At 39.0% G+C, this 27,392-nt stretch overlaps 1 protein-coding gene across 1 annotated transcript; it reads left to right on the top strand.

The window, feature by feature from the left end:
• The first annotated feature begins 8,032 nt into the window (after positions 1–8,032).
• scara3 (scavenger receptor class A, member 3) lies at positions 8,033–26,682 on the top strand. Its single transcript, XM_026142836.1, has 12 exons — positions 8,033–8,513; positions 17,896–17,931; positions 18,393–18,437; positions 19,483–19,602; positions 21,856–21,936; positions 22,370–22,488; positions 22,581–22,825; positions 23,288–23,507; positions 23,791–23,879; positions 24,101–24,293; positions 24,652–24,829; positions 24,928–26,682. The coding sequence occupies exons 1-12, from the start codon at positions 8,507–8,509 to the stop codon at positions 25,419–25,421; spliced, it is 1,827 nt and encodes a 608-aa protein (XP_025998621.1). The 5' UTR covers positions 8,033–8,506; the 3' UTR covers positions 25,422–26,682.
• The last annotated feature ends 710 nt before the right edge of the window (positions 26,683–27,392 follow it).

Raw genomic sequence — 27,392 nt, 5'->3', positions numbered from 1 at the left:
CAGACATGTGATTCACTGACCGAGCATCCTGCTGCCGCCGCATCCAGCTCTCAAAAGTACCGCAATGTGAACACCAACTTCCTGTAATACGCTTCAAAATAAACCTTTAGAAAACAAAACGAAAATATTTTCATGCAAATTGCTCAGTTCCAGTTTAGGAATTGCAGTTCAGTAATTCTACTTACCTCTTGTAAACCTTTAACAACAAATATGGATAGACTTGCCAAACGTGTTTCCTTCTTTTAAAAACTGAATCATCTGAATAAGTCTGAACAGTGCCTGTCAGAAACCTCCAAAACTAGAAGATTAAGATCATGTAACAACACTACAAAATATAAAAGCACAACATTTCAATAGCTGGCACTGACATCTGCTCTGCTGATTAGAAAAAAAGGCAAAAAAGAACAAAATAATTAATAAATTATTGAACAGCAACAATAACAAAAAAGAACAATTAAAACAAACTGATATTTTTAAAATGACGCATTTAGTAAGAAGATAATATTTTTGGGCTGTAACATAAAATTAATAACAAAAACTTTTCACACACACATATATATAGACCTTCATATAATATGTATTTGTATTAAAACTAATACAACAGTAATAACAATATGAGACTCCTACACCTTTAACGTGGTACATCCCAGAATGAACGAGGGCCCTAAAATAAAATAAAAATCAGGCCAATTAATTATGTTGAGTTTTTTTTGTGTAGAATACCTTTTTTGTAAGATGTAACACACATGCTCAAGATAGTCTTCAATTAATATTTTATAACTGATTATATGTTATTGTGTTCACTAACGCGCTATTTAAATTAAATTCAGATTCATTCATAAATTTGATGTACTTTTCCCCCCACATGCTTCTTCCACAAATTACGGAAAGCAGACTTTTATTTTGACATTAAAAAAATGTTTCCTGTCATGGTTGCGTTCAATTGCTTCTGACTTGACATCAGTGAGAAGACTTTTCCAGAAGTTTTTTGTCATTTATTGGCACCTCTCAGAGGTGGTGAGCAGACACAGAAACATTTGACTCATCCTGACAGTGACTCAGTATTTAAAACGTTTCTTTATTGGCATTTTACCAAACCACACTGGAAAAACACTGTTTCATAACAACCAACAATAACTGCCTGTAATAAACTACTGAGGATGTAAGCTTCCTAATGGATATACTATTATATAAGTATAAATATAAAAGTACACAATGTAATATTTGGGTTAAATTAGTTTGCTGTATCATTGTATATACAGTGTTTGTGTTTAGTCATAATCACACGATTCTTCTGCAGTACTTTCTCTGCAACAGATGCAGTTCAAAAGGATTTACACTGTTTAAAGAAACAGGATTCCTGATGTTACTAATAAGAATGAATGAGGAATGAATGAATTCAGAAAAAAATGACGTTTGTGCTGATCTTCTGTAAATATATAATGTGGTTGATTTTGCTAAATGAATTTGGGCTGAGTTGAAAAGACTTGAAAAGCTTTGTTTATTTCTATAAGACAGAAAATACTAGTGTAATGTAAGAATGTTACCGGGGGTTATCGTTCTATTTTTTAAAGCTTCACTTAACACAAAGACCCAACAAGGCTGGAGTAGGCTCCTGTTTTGCTGATGACAGTGAGTTTTCAGATAAATTCAAGGACTAAGTGTTATCTTAAAAATAGATCATTCTAAAAAACAAAAGCTCCCAAAACTGAAAAACAGAGCTGCATGTATTTGCTGATCTACAGCTGATGTTTTGCACTTGCATGTTTGTCCCAGGAGAGCAATGTAATACAAACTCTAGTTAAAAAACTCAGAGGTCACCGAGATTGTTTTGACACTAGTCATTCTGCACCTGCTTTCCATAAGTGTGAGAGTGTGAGAAGTGTGAGATTATGGAAATTTGAAACATATGACCCAGGAATGTAGGAAAGTTAAAACAGAAGAATCTGCTCATGAATGCACGTCAAATACAAATGTAGTTACAGTCCTAGTGTCTTTAAACACAATTAATCCTCCTAACAAACAACTTACAAGGGCTTGTGTCATCTCAGGGCACGGATGTTCCAGTAAATCTCATGGACACGCACAAAGACACACAAACACAGCGGGTAAAACACAAATTCTTTTGTTGTGCGTCAGCTGCAGTCATGTCTCTGCAGAGCTGTGATCGGCAGTGTTAGTTAGATGTTAGTCTTTAAACAGCTCTGCAGCTTAAATTGTGTGGTTTAGATCAGTGTAACGCAAGTACAGACTAACCTGTTCGACACTCCTTAGTAAAGTTGTTCATAGAGGCATCCGTGTCCTCTTAGAGTCACAGCAGTTGAGTGGTTTGATCAAACTGGTGTAAAGCTCTTTGGTCAGGCAGGAGTTGTAGTTGGAAAAATACAACTGTATGTAACTAAAATTCATAGATTAGAAACAGCAATAAACACACAGTATACTAAATTCCCATGCTTTTTTGTGACAAAGTGTAAAAGTAAAGTTGCTACACTAGGTGGCACAAACTCCATTCTTATAAGGTCTCCTCCTCCCAGGACTTAAAGTTTGAAGACTTACAGTGAGGGTACTTGACTGGATTGTTTAATGCTTTCCAAACATCATTAGCACACTCGTGGTTACATTTCCAACTTAAAATATTTTACATCTTGACCTTGAAATAATAGAAAAATTCAGATGACAACACACATTTGGCATTTATTTCTTTTTAACCTGTTTATATTAAATATAAACATGTTAAATAGTCTTATATTTAAGCTATTTAATCTGTGAAGTTACAAGCCAGAGCTGGTTATTACGCAAATAGGCACACAATTCTGATGAGATGAGAATATATTGACAGGAAGAGCAGTTTTGATAAACAGTCTTTAAAAACATGCACTATTTTATCTAAGCTCAAGTTCAACACAATATTGTTGGATTATAATATTATTTTATGCCATGTTATACCCCTAATTAAAGATTGTGAATTATGTAGTTTTAGTTTGCATTATTCTCCTGGATTAGAAGAAGGTGATAACTATTGCATTTGTTAAACTGATTTGCATTACAATATCATTCATTGTGAATGAATGATATTGTTTTATGATGCATTATACTGCTGAGTTATAAGAAATACTGTTCGCAGAAAGTCATCGCCTTATTTGTCTGATTAGAAGAGAACAGAACATACTGGAGTTTTCTGCCCCATCTCAGCAGGAGCAGATAAACAGGGAGCCAAGGTCGTAGCTTAGGCGCTGTGTGAGAGAAAGCATGTGAATGTTTAGGCTTTTATGATAAGGTGGGGGCCACTAGAGGCTATAAGAGTTTGATCAATGCTCCACCATTTTGAGATCTGATGCTGTCTGCGTACGGTGTCCATCTCCCACGCGTGTCATCATTAAAATCATCTTTTGACTCAACCTGGCCGGACCAGTCTTGTTATTGTGGTTTTCCTCTTGTATCCATCTGTTACGTCCCCACTTAAAAGCTAGGCGATGAGGGTGGGGGACAGTAACAGTTAGATCCAGGTGGAATGAAAAGAACGCCAGGCAGAGGTATTTAATATAAAATAGATCTTTATTGTAGGCAAACACCTCAATAATCATATAAATGGCAACAACAAAAGGAGACAGCACCGCTGCTTTAACGAGAAATCAGGGAGGTCAACCCAAAGTGGTAATGACCACTTCAACAAAGAAAGCAACAATAAGGCTTCAACAGAAAGAGACAGCAACGCTGCTAGCAAACAATATCCAGGCAGGCCACACAAACTAGTGAAGGCCGCCGTCACTCATGGGCAATCACTGCTCAGTTAAGCACTACTCACAAAGAGCCACACACCAGAAGGCTGGTCACACACAGCAGGCTGTTCCACACCTAAGCCAGTAGCACACTCTGACCAGCACAGAGGAAATCCACCAGAAACCTCTCCCTCCTCTTCCACACTGCTCTTCTCCAGCTTATATCACCCCTGAGGGTAATTGGTTGTAACGAGAGCAGATGAGCAGCAGGTGTGACCTAAAGGAGAAGGCAGGGGCAGAGAGAGACAAGGGGAGGGGCCAGAACAAAGGAGGAGGAGAGGGAGAAGACAACACCACGCCCACACATTCCCACAGCCTCCCAGAATGTAACACCATCCCCAATATTTGAATCCGTAACAATATCTAATCAACCAATCACATAGCAGCGGCTCAGCATGTACACACGCTGGAGATGACCTACTGAAGTTCAAACTGAGCATTAGAATTGGGTAAAAAGTTAATTTAAGAGTTTTGAAAGTGGCATGGTTCTTGGTGCCAAATGCGCTGGTCTGAGTATTTTAACTCCGTCCAACTTGGTACTTGCAAGGTGTAGCGAATGAAGTGTTCTGAACTCTGTTGCAGGTGATGTATTCAGGATAGCACATTCTTCTAGCTGCCTTCTAGGGGTCAACATCGGGGCTCATTGGCCTCCACCTTACTCTCCCAGCGCCATCTTCAAAATTCTTTGTCCAGTATTGCTTCCATCTTTCCTCTACACATGGATAAACCACCTAAGCCTTGTCGCTCTAAATTTGTTGCTCCCGGTCATTCCCCCCAAAGTCTTAGCATCTTCCTCCAGTTCTGCCTCCTGTCTTTTTGTTAGTACCACCATCTCCAAACACTACATCATCCCTTTACCAGTTCCTCCACTTACTGTCCTTCCTACCCATATTGTGCCCCCAGTGGCTGGTAAGACAAATATAGCAACCAAATTAAACACTGCTGTGCTTAAATTCTTTAAAGAAGTCCTTTGAAAGAACCAAAGCAAAGATCTGGCTCCTCTGAGTGGTGGGCTGACATTAGACAAGGCATGCAGGACATCTGCTGTATGTAACACAACAGTAAGAAAGCAATGACCTCATCCTTCAGAATTCCTGACAATGAGAGGTAACAGAGAGTGAAAGCGAGAGAAATACTATACCAGTGAAACATCATACTCAGGCATTCTGGGAAATGTGTTTTAAATTTACAATTTGTGATTTGTAATAGAAAACCAGGTCAGAAAGGTCGGATGAATTTGTCATCTGCAACTCACATTAAGCCTTTTGGGTTACACATGACCTGTGTGACACTGGTTAATACTTGAACTTTCATTATTTCACCAACTGATTGGTGAACACATCCAGTGAAGCATTTAGCTTCCAGGGAAACATTTTATGGTTTGTGTTGTGTTGCTTGAGCAACCATCTTTGTTTTGGTCAAAAAGTGCCCTGTAATTATTATTGCCACATGAGCTGATGAACACCAAAACAGAGGTAAAAGAAGATTAGCCATACATTTGCTAAGATGTCAAAAACACAACTTCAAACAAATGGAATTGGTTTTAGCCACATACGCATATTTTCAAAAGAGAAGATATTACATTTCAAATTAAGCCTCACACACTGTGGTTTACAGTTTCTCTTTCCTTTCACAAAGGAGTAGACACCAACCAAACCCTGCCCCTACTCAGTTTTTGGCACTAAGTGGCCAAAAACCGATTTTATAGATCAAAATCAGACTTAAATGCAGTTCCTAATTGACTTGTACACTACAGATGATGTGAGATAAACCATCCGCACTCACTGCTGCTTCCTTTGTTTGAGCTGTGTGATGTAGTTCCAAACGCTACAAGGCTGCAAATTTGTTTTTCACAAATTCAACATTTTAACTTCACGCACACCAGCAGCGCTCACGTATGTTCAACTTGTTTTCCTCAGTTTTGATGATTTACCAGCAACTGATCTAGTGTTGCTAAACCAATTATCTGTTGCGTGACCCATAGCAAATGTACTTTACACCCAGTGTGAATATGCGTTAGTTCATACAGGTGTTGACAAAGTGTGGTGTACTGTTGCGTGTGTGTGCCAACTGCTGGGCTGCGGCTGTGTTCACTTGGATAACTACTGAACTGAAACCATCCAGCTCTGGAGCCAACCCTCAGTTGGTGCCATGACTTTGAGTATTTCAGTATATACACATGCAAGCAGAGAGCTTACTCCGCTGATGTCTAACACAAAATATCATTATCAACAGGCTTAATTGGTCCCACTGGCGTGCTGAATAACCGTGGCTAACAGACCATGGAACTTCAAACATTTGGATGATTCTGGTATCAATTTAGGGAAGAATGTGTTTCTGTGTGGATGGATGTGTGAGTGCGCTGGAATGTGCGTCAACGAAGCTGATTAAAAACCCCCAAAACTGCACAGTGTGATCAAAGCCCGGTGGGTTCATACAATAAATAACCTCATGGAATTCAAGCTTTTTAGAAACTGTAGCATCTTTTACCTTTATACTGATGAAAAAGAGCATTTCCCGGGGCTACATTTTAGACAATGACAATTTGGCAGCACTGAAGTATCCAGATAAGAATATTTACCATAGTAATGACTGCAAAGAATGTCCTTTGGGTTGTTACAGATTTCTGTACTGGAAAGTCCAGTCGTCCATTTTCTTAACTGCTTATCCTGGTGGAGCTTATCCCAGTTGCCACAATTTATATGAAAACATCTTCGTATTATTTTTCTTACCTATTCAACATTCCTTTTCATGTCAGCCATATCCAGGAGCTATGAGTGTGAATGGCTTTCTGTCTCTCTCTATTAGCCTTGTGATGTACTGGTGACCTTTCCAGAGTGCAGCCTGTCGCTTAGCCCCAGGCTTCATTAGGCTCCAGGTGTCCAGTGGGTCTAAATGTTTACATCTGGAGACTGTGAAGGTCATCAGAGTACAGTGAACTCATTATCATGTTCAAGAAACTAGTTTGAGATGGTTTGAGCTTTGCGATCAGAAAATGACTACACTGTGGTCATAAAGGGGAGTCCATATCTCCCACACCATTGCACAACCAGCAAATGCCTAAACCCAGGCTTGATGGAGCCATGCTTTCATATCATTTTTAGAAAATTCTGACCCTGCGATCTGAACATCACAGCGGAAATCAAGACTCATCAGACCAGGCAATGTTTTTACAATCTTCTATAGTCCAGTTAGAGAGCTTGTGGTAATCGTTGTCTCAGTTTCCTGTTGAGTTACTGTTGCTTTCCTTTTAACTTGAAGCAGTTTGGCTGTTCCCCTCTGATCTCTGGCATCAACAACAAGATATTTTTACCCAGAGAACTGCTGCTCACTGGATGTTTTTTCTCTCACATGGTTCTCGGCAAACCCTAGAGATGGTTGTGAGAGAAAATGTCAGTAAGCAGCAGTCTCTGAAATACATCTGACACCAATAACCAAGAGCCACTTAAATCACCTTTCTAATGAAGCCAAATGAAGTGGTTCGTGAGTGTATACTTTATCAGTAATAATATCAGCAAGTACACCATAAACAGTTAATAGACCTTCTGTTCTGAACTGCAGCTCAGACTAATTATGTGATGAGACTTTTTCATTTCCTGCCTTTCAAAACTAATACAGTTATCTATTTATTTAACAGTAAACAGCTATATTAAACTGCACAGTGAGTGCAGGAGAGGGAAGACAGAGCGAAAATTGTAAGTCTGACAGACGGCCACTGGAGCTGCCTCGTCAGCTGACTGGCCGGGTGTGTGTGTGTGTGTGTGTGTGTGTGTGTGTGTGTGTGTGTGTGTGTGTGTGTGTGTTGGTGCAAAATTTACACCTGCTGTTAGTCTAACTCGCTGGTAGTCAAGGTTAAGGGGAGCAAACTGAGAGGCCTGCAAACTGGTGCCAGGTCTGGATTATGGCCTCGACATGTTGTAGTGTGTGCACTGGTGTGTTTTCAAAGAAACTATTTTCCTGTCTCACAGGCCAAGGCCACAGATATTCAAGGTGCTCACTCCACAGTGTTCTGACATTTGTTAGCAATTAGCCTCGGCCACAAAACTGACATTCAACAAAACACACGGACCCTCCCTGCCTCTCTCTCCCCCTCCCTTTGCCTTTGCATTCTGTCCTTTTCCCTGTCCCGCCCTCGTTTTTTACTTTCTTTGTTTCCCTCCCATCTCTCTCTCTCTCTCTCTCTGCCTCCCTGCCTTCTTGCTTATATCTCTCTTACCAATCTTGTGCTTTCTCTTCATCCTGCCATGCTCCAGTTGTCCCTCCCTCTATAAAGCTACACATGGTTTCTGTCTAAGGAGGTTTAGCTTTATCAGGCTCTGGATGGGGAAGGGATGATGCCAGAGAGCTGCAGGCAAATGTGCAAAAGTTAGATGAGCTTTGATCACCTACCTTCAGCATCGACAATTTTTTCAGAATATTTCCAATAATCCAGATATTGCATAGTTATTTTTTTTCTAAATTTTAACAAAGATTGTTTTATTCTTCACTACACTGGATGTGAATGAACATCTTTTGTGCATGATTTGCTTCTTTTTTTCAAATTTGGAGGTGCTTTTTTTTTCTCACTTTCTCTGGAAATTTGGTCACCACTGGAACGATGCGCATGAATGACCCATTGGTACACTGCTGACTACTTCTGCTTTTCCTTTGCACTTGATTTTGAGAAGAAAAAAAAATAGACCGCAACAAGTTGGCAATACTGCAGACGATATCTGGAGCCAGAAATCATGAAAGGTAAAGAGACTTCACCTACAACATTACATCTTAGCATCTAGAAATGCAACTTTGCCCTGTTTCACCAACTTTTGAACATGCAAAAGATCCATCTGATGAAAACGTAGGTGAATTTCCCAGTGTGGAAAACACTTAGAAATGTAGTGAGAAACATTATGTCTCATGGTGAGATGCAGACAGGCACCTGCGCAGGGCACTAACAATCACATATGCTTCTCATCATCTCTGAAACCTGGCAGTGCAGATCCTGAGAAAGTGCACGTGTGTTGTTGTTGGATGTGACACTTTGATGAGTCATCTTTAAATCTCTGTAATGCGTACATGCGTGCACCACAGCCTGGTCTCATAAAACTTTAGATACTCTCTAGCCATGCCAATCTACCGCAGACTGAATTAATATTCCGCTTAAGATAGGGCGGGTGAAAATATACGAGTTGAATTTGAGTATTTTTACAACAGTCTATGCAAGGAAAACTGCCAACAGCTGTGAAGAAAGCAGAAGTACTTAGATAGTTTCCAGAGATACAGTATGCACAGCAGTCACGTGGGGGAGTGGATACAGAGGGAATGACTGAGCAGGAGTGAGAGGGAGAAGCCAAACAGAACTAACAGCTTGAAAATATGTGGAGATGTCCTCACATATTCATTATCATAACTGATAATTATTTTTTTTTACTTTGAATGATCTCTTTTAACTTTCAAGTTTTATGTTTATCATATAAGAAGAGTATATTTACTGGAAATATCAATCTCTACCTCTAACTGGTACATCGAGCTTAAATGGGGGAGAAGCTGCACATGAACCACAAGGCGACACAGCAAATTAACTCCAAGAACAGTACTCTTCTCAGCCACACAATGCAGGAGGTCTGTTAGTGGTTTCAGTCCAGCCCAGCCAGAACAAAACATGCTGCCTCATACATTCCTCCCAGAATGGAGAGGAGAGGGAGAGTCCAAAAACAAGGAGGTGCAGGGAAAGGAAAAGCAGGCAGACAGGTGTATGGCTGGCAAAGGAAAAGGAAAGAGTGAGCAAAGTGGAGGCCTGAGTGCAATTTTTGCTGTGGAAGCTTTATATAAATTTACAGTCAACGCATCATGAATTTGAAGTGAAAGGAGAACAAGGACACTGAGTATCTGGAAGCTGTGTTGGCTTCTTGTCACTGTATTCAGAGTGCGTTTCCTCATTTGTTTTTACTAGCTTGGATTCATAATCTAAATGTTTCTCCTGGGCATTTTCATGTTTCCACACTAGAGCTGGCAGCACAAAATGTTGACTGTGATGTTGAATCTGCAACTTGATCTTTAATTAAGACCTTAGCAACATTATAAGTTCCAGCTATAACAGTGGCTGTTTGTTTATTTTTCTTCCCTCTTCTCACCACTTTTATGTGCAAACAGAGCTTAATTCTTTCACTGCATCACAGTTCGGATACTTACATTACCGGACTTCGATGAACCACGTGGACTACATACTAAGTTGTTTATGAAAAACCTTTGACAGGGTCATAGCAACTTGTTGAGCCCCTGACTGCACAAAATACTAGATTCTTCTAGTTGTAGTTGACAGTTTAACTCACACAAACACAAACAATGCCAAAACTAAGGTAACGGCAGTGCCCAAATAGAATTTGATACTGAATTTGTCAGACAGACAGCAAAGCCTCCTGCTACTGACTGAAATGTTGCTCTCTTTCCATGCCACACCCAAAACAAAACCAAAAACTCTTGTTTACCGTTTTAGTGTAATTAATTAATAATAGCATTAATTACCTTTATTTCTACATCTCTCAGTATCTCTCACAATCAGAGTTACATGCTGATTCCTAGAATTGACAAAAAATAGCATTAAAACATTCCAAAATCCATGAAATGAGCTAAAATAAGAACACAAAAGAACAAATTTAAGATGACATCATTTTAAAAAACCAAATACAAATAGATAGATATAGATTTTTTTAGGTTGTTTAATATTAGCTGAAAAAGTTTGTTCCACAGCATTGGGCTTAAAACTGTGAAAACATGGTCCCCCTTTGTTTTAAGCCTGGGCGGTCGAACCTGTAACAGTAACTACAGTAACAGTAGCTCAGTGCAGTTCAGGTGGTAGCGTCACCTACTAACTGGAAGGTCAGGGGTTCAATCCCAGTCTGCGCGAGTGGGTGTGAATTGGTGAATGAGGCAAGTTGCGGAAAAGTGCTGTATAATAACTGGTCTATTTATCATCTTTTGGGTATGTGGCAGTACATGGTGTTAGACATTTTGAGATGGATAAAATGGAGCCATACCATTAACAGATTTAAAAGTAATCAGAAAATCTTAAATTGTTTCTGTAGGGAATGGGAGGCCAGTGTCTTATACACTATAAATGGGAAACTGCTTGATCATTTAGGCATGTATACAGTGAGTTTCAATGGCAATGGTAGATGAAGATAAAAACATAAAATCCTGTGTGCGTTAACAGCAGCTTAATTGACAATGTCAGTAAAAACAGCAAAATATAATAAAGCAAAAACACGACTAGTAAGTGTAGACCTTTATGAACAACAATGTTTTGAGTCTGTTTTTAAATGTTTGCACAGATGCACAGACATATCTGATCTCAACTCAGTGATCACAGTGGTCGAATCTGGAGGAGATGAGGGTGTGAATAAGCTGTCATATTACATGGACCAACTAGTCTGACCTCAGCCATGTTTCTAATCTGTGCAAACAAGACTGGATAAACACACTAGTTGAAACTAAGATGACGATGAAAAAAACACCCAGGTTCAAGCAGGTTAATTTGAATGGATTCTTAGTTATCCAAGGCAAGTAATGTAGCTAATTTAGCTTATTCTGTTAGCTTTGCAGGTAAGTTTTTGGACTCTGAGGTATACTGGATTAATTTTTATGAGTTTTAGTTGAAATCCTTACAGAGATGTTATTATTTAATAGGATTTTGATCCATTACTGTTTTGTTTCTTATGCTGCTGTTGTTTTTAGTCGAGCCAAACAAAGGCATTCAAGTTTTTGTAGTACTAGTTTCTGTGGTGCGGCCTATTTTGATTTGGTACAGTTGAGCAAACACTGGTGTTAATTAGACTCCAGAACAAAAAGAATAAAAAATGAAAAATGATGTCCAAGCTGTCAACTGTACACTTTGGCTAGAAAACCTTTGGAGTGAAAAGATGAAGAAATGATTATAAAATATGAGGGTGAGTAAATACAGAAAGGCTTAGTTGTTGAAGATTGTACATTTCCTTTGGCCTTGCAGTCTTACTGTATAAAACTAACCAGGCCTGCCTTGCTTCTTTTTTTTACTTTCTCAGCCTGGTTTTCCAAATCAGTTTAATCTAGAAAAAACATCATCCATTTACTGGATGTTAACTGCAAAGATCTTGTGTTTTACTGCCTAACCACAATAAAAGAGTGCTCTATTGAAATGGCCTTTCTATACATTCTGGTTCACAGTTTGCAGCGACACATACCGACCATTTATATTCTTTTGCAGAAACCACGCATTCCAGTCACAGGGCACCTAAATGGCTGAGATGTCAACAAAGCTTTAGAAAGGGACTCATTTTACTTTATGAGTTGTGGTCAAGACCTCCACTCTGATCTGGAGGAGGCCCCCTCTCCTAACTCTGGTTCCACTTAAGGCTTGGATTTGCAGGAGGAGGAGATTTTACTGGTCAAAACAGCAGAATGAACCAATGAAGGATGGGAACATGAAAAACTATTATGATGTGGAGTAGGCATCTCTATTTGAACAGAAAATTGGATAATGCAGCGAGTGATGTGGGGAGGTCAGAGGGCATACAGAGCCTGTTATTTACAGAGGATAACATTTTGCACAATGCCTGTAGCGAAAGTAAAGTCCAAAGGGAGAAAAAGGGTGGGTATGGGGTTTGGAAAGTCCAGAGCCCCCTGAGATAAAACCTCAGCAAAGGAACCACAAACTGAAGTGGTGCTGCTTTCACGAACACTAAAAGTCAGAGAGTAAAAGATCAGAACGACATCCTGAGATCTGACTGTTAGACTTCACAAAGTTTCTATATATATTTTAACCTTTCTTCTGCACACTTTTCCCTTAGAAGTATATCAGGGACACAGGAAAGGCTGTTCCAAAACTGCTAGTGTTGATATTTGTACATCATCTACACACGAGGGCTTTGACAGCAACAGGAGTTACCTGTGGATGCTTGTCTGCATGACTCAGTAGTTTTTGTCTGTGGCTTTCATGGTAAAGCTACAGCATAAAGCAATGCCCCCAAACCAGTCCACCAAGAGGTGGCTTTCAGAGTTTGGTGTGGAAGTGTAGCTGATCTCTGCTCCATCCAACACCTGTGGGATAAATGGGAATGTAGACTGCGAGACCACTTTGTGTGAACGGGACCAAGAAAAACTTTGCAAGAAGAATGGAGGCTGTTGTAGCAGCAGATGGTTTTTGGCATTTCTGGCTGTGTTTTATAATCTTTATTCCTATTAGTGTTCACACTGAGGACATGAACTATTCATCGCGCACAGAAATACCGAATGTCTCAAATGTCTCACAAAGAATGTCCAAAATATAAATATATTTTGATTGTTTTGTACTTTTATTCTTATTTTTAATCTTGTTGGACACGAAATGTATCTATTTCTATTTCTAGTCCTTGGTTTATGATTGTTTTCTGATTATGATGCATCTTTATGTTGCATATTCTGTCCTTCACATGTTTCCTCTAAAAAAGCAAAGAGTTCAGTGATGTTTGTTTACCTAAACTGTGTAAATCTGTTGTATATAATAAGGTTCACACATTTTTAAACACCTTTTTTTAGCTGTTTAACAAAATATACTAACGTCATATAATGAGTATGGGCTTTGCTTTAATTTGAAAGATTGTAAACAAATATTGTATTAACCACCATGCCTTCACAGCCATGGCTCAAAAGACTTATTTTAAATCCTTTGTGAATGAGGTCTTTGAAGTTTGGAATCAGGGGACCACCAAAGAATGGGATTTCTACTATGATGTTTTTCCAGGCCTCTAGTTCTTCTCTCCTAACTCTAACTCCTCATTTTCCATTTCTTTGTTTGTCTTTCTACCTTCAGCTTTCTCTTTTAAGTGAAATCCATTCTTGATCGATTTGAGATCAGTTGATTAACTCCAGCGTCGCTGCATATTTCACCTCCTATCTTTCAAAAATTCCTGGCTTGCTTTTGCTGTATTTGTTGGGTCATTACCAATCTGTGCTGTGGAGCACCATCCAGCTGCAGCCAGCTGAATCTCCCTGATCCTTATCTTAGTTTAATCTGTCTAATGAGCGAATGTTCTGAACTATTTTCTATAGTGAAGTATTGTATTACACACTTTTTTTTAAAAATAGAAAATTGACATGGCTTCCTCCTGGATAAGGCTCGACCACCTTGCTTGACCATGGAAAGCATCCTATGATCATCCACGACCTTGGTCCTCTGTGGACCTCAAACTTTTTATGCAAATAGCCACATTCATCAAATAACTGTGACCTGAATATGTTTTATACGCAAATTGTGCTTTCACATGTCCAAAAATATATACACCTAACTGCATGTACATTAACAATGCTGAAAACTCTGACTACTCTATATCCATGTAAGGTCTGTAACTCTGTTACATAGGTCACAAGCACAGTTACCATATAATCAGGGCCAGCTGCTTTCAAGATAACTTACCTGCCAGGGGGGAAATGCCCAGTTATGTGAAGTATAAATGCACTGGGATCTGAAAGCAATGAGATTTTTATGGGTGTAAAAGTAATCTGCATGTGACCACATCCTCAGGGAGAAAGGTCTAGCCAGAGATCTAACCCCTGACTGCTGCTGAGTATGCCTGGGATGTACTGGAATGAACTGGAGGATGGGGTACCTATGTACAGGTGTCCATTACCACAGCTGTTTAGCAGCATGGATTACCTACATAATACCCTTCAGAAGGTTTTATTGTTTTGGTTGGTTTATTAGATAGAAATCTGTTTTTATTTTCTTCACTTTTATCTTATTACACCTCGCAGCAGTTATCCTAAACCCTGAAGGTGTTATTCTCCCTTAATGATGAAATTTGAACCAGCTGAATCAATGTTGCAAGGGTGCTTTTGAATAATCTGACCTTATCAGTGACAGGAAAACAAAGGGTTGGGTTTTATGTGAGCTGTTTATGCAGATGCTCTGTGTTTGTTTAATTTGGAGGGAAATGCTTTCAGACCATAGGTGGTAGGTTTGTGAAGCACCGCAAATTAATAAGACTGCCTTTCCACTGAACCAAAACATCCTTTTAATATGGCAGGGTTGTGTTGTGCTGCTGTCAGATCAGCTCAGTTCTGGTCTGTGTGTGTGTTGGACACGACAGCTTCCCCACTAATGAGACAGACATAAGAGGGGTTTTTTTCCACTGAGAGAAGCGAAAACACGACTAAAAAAAGGCGCAAGTCAAAGGAAGCAAAGGAGAGTCATACATGTAGGGTTGTTCGATATTTCTTGTTGAATACAGTTTTAGAATTTGAATTTCAACTTCCAGTAACAGACAGTGTGCTGGCATTCAAACATATTTATACCACAAAAGTCCAAAAGAATTCCAGGAATTCAGTTTTCCACCAAGTATGTACTTTAGTCAGGGTGGGAAGGTCTCTGAACAGGATTTATACCTCTTTTAGACAGACATGAGGGCTCTTCACTAAAACCCCCATTTAAATGTATTACTACTTTTAATTTCACTGTTACAACATGAAGCCAGTTGCAAGATTTTTGAGCAATCCGTAATTTCGTTATGGTTTGTCAGGAAAATGGGAGATAGAATTGCACAAACTCTGTTTTTACCTTATGTTGTAAAGTTCTGAACACAAAGTTCTGAAAATTGCTTGCTGTTTGCAGGGTTAAATTTAGTGTTTTGGCCAACTTAGGTCAGCAGAAGAGACTTCAGAGTCCCAGTTTAACTAGTAGTGGAAATTACAAATTCAACAAATGAGTCATGGCTGAAAGATATGGAGGGGACAAGCTGTTAGGCAACAGTGCTAACCACCGTGTTACTATGTAATGATTTATTTAATGATGTTTTTATTTAACCCATTCTGGCACTTGTGGCCTTCCATACAGCACAGAAATCATGAAATAATTAATTAATTAAAATGGGAAATAATTAACTGAAATAGGGACATCAATAAATGCATCATTAATTAATTAAAATTACCGATAAATAATTAAATGATTTGAATGACACAAATTTAATTTAATTTAACTGATGACATATTCAATCAATTATTTATTTATAAATATAGTTAATTCACTTTGGCACTTGTGGCCCTCAATACGGGTTTGGTTTTAACTTCTAAAGAGCGTTAGAGAAAAAAAAAAAATACCAGTAAGTGCCAAGTGTTGCAGGTATTTAGTTAAACAAGCACAGGCTGCAGATCACATCGAACACTTCAGTAACAGCTACACATTTGTGAAAGCTAATGAAAAAGATTTTCTGCTGATCAGAGTAGCTGGCCACCAGGTGCAGATTATTATAAAAAGTCTTTCTTGCCACTGTAAGCATGGCCTCAGTCCATATTAACCTGAAGTTCTTTCTCTCACTCTTTCCCCTTTCTACTCCCTCCCCTTTTCTCTGCCTCCACCCATCCTTATGTCAGCCTCAGTGTTTTGTGACTTGTCCACCCAGACCTGACCTCAGCCATTTCAGCACTGACTCACATAAACATTTACCTCATTGCTGCTTTTGCAAGTGTATACTTTCTTCTATCAAAACTTCACTAACATTGTTCTCCAAATAGATCCCATGGTTTAATTTCATTTGACCTAACCTAACATATATTTTCCCTAATTTCATCCAAGCCTTGAATCCCTGTTTGTTTTCTCATTTGTGCCATGTGGAACCAGAACCCAGTCATCTAAGGGCAACTGTGTGTGTCTGCATTACACAGACATTTCTTTTTTTTTTTTTTCAACAAAAGTTGTACTAAAACCGTTTCTCTAGTTAAAAAAAAAAAATGTCTTACAGTCCACCATTAGTTTAATTCTCCTGCTGTTTTTTGTCCTATTTTTTCTCACTAGCGGAGGCCAGACCTCGCCTGATGTTGAGATGATCTTGTGGCTAGCTGCAGAGACTGATCCATAGCAGAAATTCCCCAACATGTTTTTGCAACACAGAAACATTTAAGGCAGTTTTCACTTATATAACAATGCACAAAAGAGACCAAAGTTATGTTGCACAGTGGAAATCTCAGACCAAACAACTCTTACACCTGCTCATTAGCATGTGGCAAACCTTTCACTAAATGCTGCAACCTCTGACTCTTTTTTCCCACAGCTGTATTGTGCAAAGGAGTAGTTCCTTAAAAACACTGTTTTTTTTATAGCTCTAAACATTCATTACATAGTCTAAATAAATGTCCATATCTTTGTCAAAATGTCACAAAAGAAATACTAGACATGCTACGTTGCTGCTGAAGGAAACATTCAGGGACTAATAAGTCACCAACAAAACAGTCAAAGTAATCATTTAATGTCACATTCCAAAAACAATCCATAGAGATGTTTTTCACTCTAAGGATTCCACACGAAGACGGTTAGGATGGAGGTGCGACAAACACAGCTATCATTCAAACAGGAGACTCTCGCTGCAGATGGCTGCTCCTCCCTGAGCCTGGTTCTGCCGGAGGTTTCTTCCTGTTAAAAGGGAGTTTTTGCTTCCCACTGTCGCTAAAGTGCTTGCTCATAGGGGATAATATGATTCTTGGGTGTTTCTCTGTATGTATTATTGTAGGGTCTACCTTACAATACAAATCACCTTGAGATGACTGTTGTTGTGATTTCCAGCTCCTCTTCTTCAGAAACAGTTTCCCCTGTGGTCAGCATGAGTGATTGCTAAACTTCCAGCTCCACACCCACAGTGTCCCAGGTGCAGTTGTATGCTGCACATTTAATAACGTGCAATAAAGCCCCAGCACTTACTTACAGCTACGAAAACATGAAGTCAAATGCATCTGGGGATTTTTAAGTAATCTAGCTTCATTTGGTTTGTTAGGCACTCTGTGGTCATATCAAGTCATGCTTACTCCAGCCTTTTCCATGACTGTGTGTGATAACAAATTTCTCAGACTCACAAACAAACACATTTTCTCATGCTTTGCACCACCGTGGGACTGGTTTGTCCTGAGTGAGCAACAATTCAGAGAAAACATCTAAAAAGAACAAAAACATGCATTTTCTGGGACAGCAGCTTCATGCTGTGTGCACTCGGTACAATGCACACTTCAAGGGAAACAGGGAGGCAGCTGGTTTGTGTGATTTATGAGAGGAGTAATAAAACCTCTTTGTGGCTCCAGAGGAGCTGAATTTCACTCAGCTTCATTTTTTAAACGTCTGCTTTTTGTGTCTCTTTGACAGACAACTATGGTGGATATGAGAACCAGCTTTTCAAAGGTAATGATCAAGCTCTTTTGTTGTCCTTGGTGAAGAGCCATGGATGTGAACCAGTTCATTATGCACGACTGTCAATTTGCCCTCACTTGTATTCACATTCACATACTGGAGGTTATGTGGCTCTGTTGACATAAACCACATTCACACTGACTGCAAATAGTGGCCTCGAGTAAACTTCTCGGCTGATGTAATTACATCCATAGCCTGTGAGATTTATCATAAGAAACCTATGATTACAGCTCTGTTTAATAACAAGTGTGTGGAAACTAGCCTGTTTAATGGATCAACATTGACTATTCAGATATGAAAACTTATCCATCACCTTTCAACCCTTATGTGCTTCTTTTTAAGCCTTTCTATGACATGGAATGAAGATTTAAAGAATTGAAAATGACATAATGATGAATAAAACTTGTTTTATCTTTTCAACTTCTTTTGTTTGCATTTTCTTTGTTCTTCAGAGGAGGACTTCACTGGAGAGGAGGAGGAAATGCCTTCATTTAGAGGTAAGGGCCACATGAACAAATCTAACAATGGATGGGCTTTTTTTTTCTTCCCCCAGCAGTGACATATTGTGTACAAATTGTAGGTTTGGTGAGTTTGTTATGTTAGAAAGCTCCAGTCCAGTAATACAGTTTTAAAGTTTGCCTAACGTCAGTCCAATCAATCCATTATTTGTAATTGAAATCGTACCAGTTAAGTTACAATTAACTGAAGCATTTTAGCAAAAATGTTATTCGTAGAGAATAAAATACCAGATGTGAACAATTTTCAAGTTTTATATCAGTTTTAGCTTTGGGACATTATTATTCACTATATACTGACTAAATAGATCAGTTGCATCAGTCGAGTCAATAAATGGCAGAATATTGACAAAAAACCCTCTAAAGTAGCACATTCAGAGATTAAGTGAACATCGTTAGACGATAGAGGCTGAAGAGCACATTTGTTTCTCAGGAGTTGATTGAAAAAAAGAACAAAAAATAATGGAGTTACATTTTCCATGCATATATGAATACAAACACAAATGGAATAGTTGTGTGTCTCTCATATTAACTCTAAGATGATACTGAATAAGTCAGTTTGGTGTTATTCCTGTTGCCCCCAAGCAGGAGAAAATAAATAAAATGAAAAGATTTAAATGTTAAAATCATGTGCTGATGAGCCAAAACATCACGACAGTCCCTGCAGCCGAATCTGATCTGTCCCACTAAGAACTTTGGAGATGATATCTTGGACCAGGGTATTAGCTGTAGATATTTTAAATACTATACATATCAGTTCAACATGTACCTCCAGTATCTGCCAACTAAAGGCTCCGACAAGCCTTACCGTTTTGGAGATGCTTCAGTCTCTGCCTTAGGAACGTGGTTTCTATGTTTTAGCTACTATTGTTTTTGTTTTGTTTAACTAAAGAATCTGGATACTTCTTTTATGAGCGCTTCATTTTACAGTAGCTACAACTAAACGATCAGATCAGAAAATCAATTTTGTTTTTCGTTTGCTAATTTACTCACTTTGTTGACTTTGTTCGTGTGATTTGATCTCCAGGTCGTAGTCGAGGTGGCTGTGTGCGGTGCCAGCAGAGCCATTCTCTTCAACTGGCTGTCAAAATCCTCTATGGATTTGTTGCCTTCCTAATCATAACTGTTGCAGTGCTGGCTTCACTTGGTGAGCTCAACTTGACTTTTGATTTGCTCTAAATGAAAACACGGAGGTCTTCCTCATGCAGAGATTGGTTGGACGCATTCAGCTCTGTGCATTAAAATGAGTGAAAAGCACATCAAATTTCTCTACATACATTTTAGTTGCCTGAATAGTGCACTCCCCAAACTCCCATAGATCAAGTGAATGTGTTCCAGGATTCTGTTGCCCATGTTTTACCTGACAGTTACTCAGCAGCAGCAGGTGCTTTTTACATCAGCATCACTTTTTATTGGGCTTGAAAGCCGTAAATCTTTATGGTTTACAATTGTTCAGGGACATCAGAGGACAGAGTCAGGCAAGAACTGATTCAAAATCCCTCAACACACAGAAGGCTGCATTCAGATACACATCCTAATAAAGCCCAGTTTTGAATTAGGTGTGCCACAAAATGCGTGTGGGCGTTTTGTGTAATTTTTCATTTGCACGTGTGCTGGAAACCTGGACGGAGTGTGCATGTTCATCATCGGCCATCAGCAAGTGGTTTCAGCAAACATTTGGTTGTTAGGAGAAACCACTTTTTTGACCCCTTTATGCTTAATTTCCTTCTTTTTAGACCATTTCTGCACCTAATAATGTTTTTTTTATTTTGCATGTAAAGAAAAGCACACAAATCAGACACCATTCATTTTCAGTGTAGGATTTAAACCACAGTTAGTTAAGAGTTTTAGCAGAATATCAGATGGAAATATGCCTTTGATTTTTCTTTAGTTTTCTCCCTTTATATTTACAAAAATACTATTTTACTGAAGCAAAACTGTTCCCCCAGAAACTGTTCCAAACTCTAAAAAGAGGAAACCTCAAGTATTTCTCTTGTCTCTAATTCATACAGAGCTACACTGAAAATCAAATGCATATTTTACCATTTGTTTTTTTCTACTATAAAGGACAATTAGCTGACTAATTTGACAGCTGATACTGTTGCAAAAGGTTCTCAAATCGCAAAAAGAATAAAAAATATCACTTTTTCCTTTAAAACCTGATCATCAGCAAGTTTAACCACTTCTATAAGGGCAGTTTTGGAAGTTTACTGCATATCTTAACACAATGTTGCAATTTTCCCAGGACTGAATGTCTAAGCAAATTCACCCAAAGTTTAGAGAAGCAGTATCCTGTGCAATAGCCAGAAAGATCGCAAAAGACCCAAGATCTACATCTCAGACTCTACATCCCTCATTTGGTATGTTACATGTTAAAGTTAATGACAACGCAATTAGAAAAAGACTGAAGACGTATGGCTTGTTTGCAAGAGTTGCCAGGAGTCTTGCTATGAGAAATCCAGTTCTTTTTAAAAAGTGCACCACAGCATGGCTTAGCTTTGCAAAATACATTTGAATAACACACACTGACACTGTGTCAACGTCCAGTACAGCTGTGCAGCACCAAAGTACTAAAACTTTAATACCATTGGAAGAAGTCATGCACTTGGCCGCAAATCCCATCCGTGAATATGCACAAGAAGAGAAACAGTAACCTTTGATATTCAATTCCCTGATGAACATCTGTTTTTTAGCAACAGTTTTTTTTCTGCACAAAATATGGACACAGTTTTACCCCTTTATGGAAAAAATAGTTTGGGGAATGAAATGTGTTTTGTCACACTGAAAGCATTATTTTGAAACATATGCCACCAGATGCACACCCCTGCATACCCATAAAAAAAAGATTTACTCATTCACATTCATACATTTAAAATATATTCTGTTGCTTCAACGAATAGAAGAAGCCACAGGCCATGTTCAACTGCACTGCTAGTATGCGCACATGTGGAAGCATTTATATATGCAAACAAACTACAGAACGGCCTCTAATAATGCCCTGGCTCAAAGCTTAGGATGTTAAAAAGCTAACTGTTGCTAAACTGCTGTTAGTCACTTGGGAAATATGTTGAGGGATTATAACCTGACCAGCTGGATAAACCATCATACATAATTAGTGTTTAGGCCAATGAAAACTTTAGGTGTTTTGTTGTCAGGGCTTAAATGACAACTTCCTGTTTTTACTCCTTTAAATATCTCTTATTTCCTGTTAACACCAAGTTACTGCTGTTAATTATTTCCTCCTTACATGATTAAATCTAATGATTTCATTCCCCATTTACCCCAGAGCACTCGGATCGCTCACTGTTATTGTTCCTTTACTTATATATAAGTTATATATATATAAGTACAACTGTTTAAAAATACTTTGAAATATTTATGTGTAATTCTGTGTACTCAGTGTTCAGGAAGGTGGACAGCCTCTCTGAAGCAGAGTCAGCTTACTACAAAAAGATCACAAAGGTCCAGCAAGGAATAGAGGGTAAAGTAACTTTTTTTAATACTCACTTTGATCCTATAAGAACTATGAGAAAATATCAAGGAATAATTGTTTTTTCACAGATAACAAAGTTTTTGCACATTTGTTGAATTGAACTGTTTTACTTACATTCCTACTAACTTCTGGGATTTTATATATTCCTAAAACAGCTTTAATTGTGTTTCAATTTAAAGCATGACAGGAGTTGGCTGTCTGTGAATATTATCACATGGATCAGCACATTTTAACATATTGGAATTCAGGAAGGTTTACCTTACAAGCTTCAGCTGATCGTTTATACATTAGTTTTCTTCTTCTATTCACCTGATTACACATTAGGAACTTGGTTGTGTGGTCAGCTGTCAAATACAGTAATTTAGAGCATCCTGCCTCTTTTCCTGTGCCATCTCACGTCCTTTTTAACTTCCCATCCCAGATGTGAGGACCACATCTAACTGTTCAGGCTGCCTGGATGCAACTCTGTACAGTGAGGAGATCAGTAAACTGAAGAAAGAGTTTGAAGACATTCAGAGAATGATACTGGCACAGGAGCAGGTATGGTGGCCTTCAAAAAAAGCTCAAATAATAAAAGGGGACCAGTAGTTTAAAGCCCAAAGAAAATTTACCACCATTTCTTTCTTCTCCAGGTCCTGGACCAAGCCTCCAAGACCCAGTCGACACTAAAGGATACAAGTAACCGGCTGACACGTGACATCCAAAACCACCTTATGTCAATCAAAGTTCTCAATCAGTCACTGGAAAGATACCTGGATCGGGTGGAGGGCTGGAAGGACGTGGTTGAAGAAACTCAGGAGAAGATAAAAACACTGCTGGAGGATTCGTTTGACATCAAAGCTACAGCGCATCAAGTTAATACAACAGTGGCACACAGGTGAATGAAAAGCTGAGAAAGGACAGATGTGACTAGATCATACACTTAATGGAGCATGCTCAGTGTTCAGATTTATGAATGGAGGAAAGCATTTTGCAACACCAGTAACCTTAAACTATACAGCATGCACAGCCTGCCGGATTATTTCAGTTTTTTCTTAACTCTACGTGTATTCACCTTTAAGGGTGATGCTCATTTATAACTCAGTGTTTTTATTCTTGCACTCTACTAGAGTAGCTTTGCGCGATTCAAGGTTCATAATAATCCTGATTTAGGTTATATTGGGCCTTGGTGCAGTTCTCAATATATCCAAAGTTCTTGTTGGTTGCCCTTGATAAACAAATTATTAGAACATCATGTACATGTGTGCATATGTGTCTGAAATAACTCTATCAGGGATATTTGCCCTTATTATCAACACTGCTGCTAACTCCCATCTTCTGTGATCCCTCTACCTGTTAGTACACAGTGGATAGATGCCCTGCAGAGAAAAGCAGATGAGGATACGTATGTCCTCCATAAATTAACCAGTGACTGGCAGAACTACAGCCGGGTTCTGAGTGCTATCAAGTCCAACACCAGCAGCACAATGCAAACCATGCGCTTCCTACAGAACAACATTGTAGCAGATCACCAAAGGATCGCCATATCCACTGAGCTCTACTATGATCTCACTCACCAGGTTAGTGCATTTGTAAGCTTGATTGTTCTTAGATATTCATAAACAGACTGTGTTAAATAAAAAATCATTAATCATTAATAGAAGAGATATGGTTGTTTACATGGCCATAAATCAGTTAGGAGGAACAGTTATCGGGATTTAAATTGATTCTAAGTTAACTTGTCCTTTGGGGAATCAAATGGTCAAGTTGCAGCTGGACAGTCTAATCTCTTGTAAATCAGTAAATCAAGCAATTTGGGGACGTGTGAGGATAGGATCCAGATTGTTTGGGTGTTTTCTGCAGGTGATGAACTTACAGATGCAGCTAGACAACGTGTCAACATTCACGGACGAACATGAGGAGAACATGCATGACCTTCACTACCATTCAAGGTAACATTCAAAACACTCAATGTCCTTACACTGACTTTCTCGTGTTAAGGCTTAATATACTATCAACTTCCTGATTTTTACATTAGTCTGACTTATGTGAAAGTTAAATACTGAAACAAGTGATGTTTACATATCATGAAGTCTATTATATGTGTATATATTTATTTATATACACAGAGAGACATATCATTCCAGCCATCACAAACTTCTGTCCTCTTTAGGTACTATGAGAACCGGACGGGTGAGCGGTTCTCTGCCTTGGATGGTCGCTTGAACTCTATTGAGATGGAAATTGTCTCAATCTCCTCCAGCGTCAATGCTACTGTGAGCCACGTCCAAAGCATGTATAAGTACATCAACACAGAGAGCTCGTCATGCCAGACTCGCCTGGGCAGACACACCGATGAACTGCAGGTTGCAAAAAACACAACATCTATATTGTAGTTTTTGGAGTTATTTCTGGAGACCAAGCGTTTTTCCGAAATGCTGAAACATATTGCAGTTTCCGTCTGGGTCGTACTAGTTGTCCAATACTAACAGCTTTCAGATTTAGAGTCAGCAAGTGAAAATTCTTAAAGTACACACAAAAGACTCCCAGTAGCAAAATGCTTGTTGTAATTTGCATGATCACTTGGGCTAGTGAGTTAGCTTTAAGGTTAGTTAAGCTGATTTTTGATTTGCCACATAAACTTCTAATATTTAGCCCTTCCATTGTTAAATTCCAACTGCTTCTCATTATCTATGCGCCCCCCTCCTCTCTTTTTTTGTGCAGAACTTGAACAACACAGTCTTGCTACTGCTGCACTTAGCTGACACTCTAAGGCAGCAGAACCTGTTGCTGAATGTCCGACTGGACATGGACATCAGGAATTTGTCTATGGTGATGGAGGAGATGAAACTAGTAGATGTTCACCATACACAGCTAATGCAGAACTTCACTATACTTAAAGGTGGATGTTGCTGTGTATAAACAACAAGAATAGCAAAGAATGCTTTGCTTTGATTTGTTTTTTCCTTTTACATTTACAACACCATCTGTTGTCAACAGGCGCTCCTGGACCCCCAGGACCCAAAGGGAACCGTGGTGAAAGTGGCCCAAAAGGACCCATTGGGCTGACTGGCAGCAAAGGTGACCGAGGCCCTACAGGAAATCGTGGACCTGCTGGACCTAAAGGTTCACCTGGTCCCAAAGGAGTACCTGGTGAAAGAGGCCCTAGTGGCAGTAGAGGGGCACAAGGTAGCAAAGGAGATAAGGGGTCCATGGGTCCACCAGGCCCAAAGGGTGAGAGGGGCCAGAAAGGTGATATGGGTCCCCCTGGTAAAGATTGTCTCCCAGGACCTCCAGGGTCTCCAGGGATCGAGGGCCAGGCCGGAATACCTGGCATTAGCGGGCCAATAGGACCCAAAGGAAAACAGGGGCCAGTGGGGCCGCATGGACCACCAGGAGTCTCTGGACCTCCTGGCTTGGCGTGCAGCCATGACCGAATCAACAACCCCACACAAGGGACTGTGGCGCCTGCTGCTGGTTCCAAGAGACAATAGAGAGAAACATGGAGTCCAATGTAATTTGTCTCGTACGAAGAAGTTGAAGGGGTCATGGTCCAATGCCCAATTATCAATTTCTATGAAACTGAGGAGGACAATGAAGAACTTAATGAACAAGTGCATCAAATCAAATTTAACATGGGGGAGTTAAAAAGGGTTTTCCTGATCCTGTGCTGAACTAAAAAGGAAGGCCTAAAACTATGACAGAACTGCTATTACAAACTGAACTGTTGGTGAGAAGTCAAAATGACCAAGCCTATAAGCTGACAGTGTTTGGAAAGACTTTTTGGAAATGGTCTTCACATAACTGATGGGTTCTCTTACAGTGGAAATTATACAACAACAACAAATTAATTTACGGAACAAAATAAAAAACGAAATCTCAAAATCAGTAGGAATATGAAAAAAGAAAAAAAAACATCCATTACTAAACATGAAGTCTTGCCTGTTTAATGTAGCAGAAGCAAAGAATGTGTTTGAGGTTGTTGTCAAGCCGCTAAAACCTCTTGGGGCATAATAAATGGAAGGGTTGTTAACCACAGATTTGGACTTAAGTAGTGGGGTTTTCCATCCAGACTAGCCAAAGGTTTACATTGTCATTCACGACTCTATGGAAAAATATCCACTCGTTCTGAGATTATGTACGCATTGCTGACATAACCTTGCCAATGGGGGGCACTGTTATTAAAGTGTCACAATTAAAACCAAAATCAGTTTTCATTGGAGGTTCAGAGCAGGTACTCTGAGAACCTTTTTTCCTTTAGTGGGTTCAAAGGTGATGAATTGTTTTGTTGTGGGTTTATTTTTCATGTGAATGTCTCTTACATGCAGTGATTTTTTTTTGTGGTAAAGTTGTTAGTTGAAAATAGTAAAAATGAAAGCTAAAACAACTGCTGCTGACATTAGAGATCATAATTGTGATAATTCTTAGTGTAAGATAGGAAGCTTGATATCACTCCTATATCTTACAGCATAGAGCTTAAAGTGGTGATAAATCTAGTTTAGCATAAAGACTGGGGACATAGAGGAAAGCTAGCTCAAGTCTTTCCAAGATACAATATGGAAAAAAACAGATTCAGATGTGCTTTTTGATCTTTGGAGATTAAATTAATGCTATTTTCCACTAGTATCCACTCAGCTTGACTCAACTCTATTCACTATTCTAGTGTCAGTCATTTTGAACACCACCTCAATGTACATGGGGTCGTGATAGCGATGCGGCCGAAAGTCCAGTGACTTGATTTGTATGTGCAACAAGCCCAACACACCAATGGAGGACGCTTAGGTGATGGTTTACCTGCTTCTCTGTCTACGGCTTTTTGTCCTTTCTGTGATGGAGTCACTCTCATGACTTATCAAATCACACCATTGGCCAATCAGTGGCATGCAGTCTGTTGATGTCACATTTTCAGATCGACTTAGCTCATTTGGAACGTTGGCCGAGCAGGTACTTAAAGCACCTAGTACCAGGTACCACCACCTAATGGAAAACCCCGAAAAACCGAGTCAAGTAGAGTTGAGCGGAACTGAGTTGTTACTAGTGCAAAAGAAGCATAAGTGCATCACCTCGTATATGTTGACACTGAGAGAGCTTTATTTTTCTCACATCTAGAAAGAAAGCAAATAAGCTCATTTCACTTTATGCGCTACTAATATTTTAAGACGTATGATGCCTGACAGGTCACAGAATTAAAGAAGTTTATATAAATTTATCAAGTATTAAAAATAAAAACACCAAAATTAGGGATAATTTTTCTTTACACTTTGATGATAGATATATGTTTTTTTAATGGTGTTTGGGTCTTAAGAAACACAAATAATCACTGATATGTCAAAGCGAAAGTTTAACAAAAAGAATATCATAAAATGTCTGTAAATCTGGATGATGTAATGAAATGCGACTGGCTTGCATTGAACTTCAATAAATGCTTATTGTAGAGTTTCTACCGTGTCACTATCCTGTTGAAC

This window comes from Astatotilapia calliptera, chromosome 15 (assembly GCF_900246225.1).
Source record: "Astatotilapia calliptera chromosome 15, fAstCal1.2, whole genome shotgun sequence".
Taxonomy (NCBI): domain Eukaryota; kingdom Metazoa; phylum Chordata; class Actinopteri; order Cichliformes; family Cichlidae; genus Astatotilapia; species Astatotilapia calliptera.
This window is presented reverse-complemented; position numbering and strand designations above follow the sequence as displayed.

What these genes read in the sequence shown, in the direction of transcription:
- scara3 (XM_026142836.1), top strand. An exon ending in ACTATGATCTCACTCACCAG is followed by an intron (nt 23,508 to 23,790) that starts GTTAGTGCATTT and finishes TGTTTTCTGCAG; the next exon opens with GTGATGAACTTACAGATGCA. An exon ending in GACACACCGATGAACTGCAG is followed by an intron (nt 24,294 to 24,651) that starts GTTGCAAAAAAC and finishes TTTTTTGTGCAG; the next exon opens with AACTTGAACAACACAGTCTT.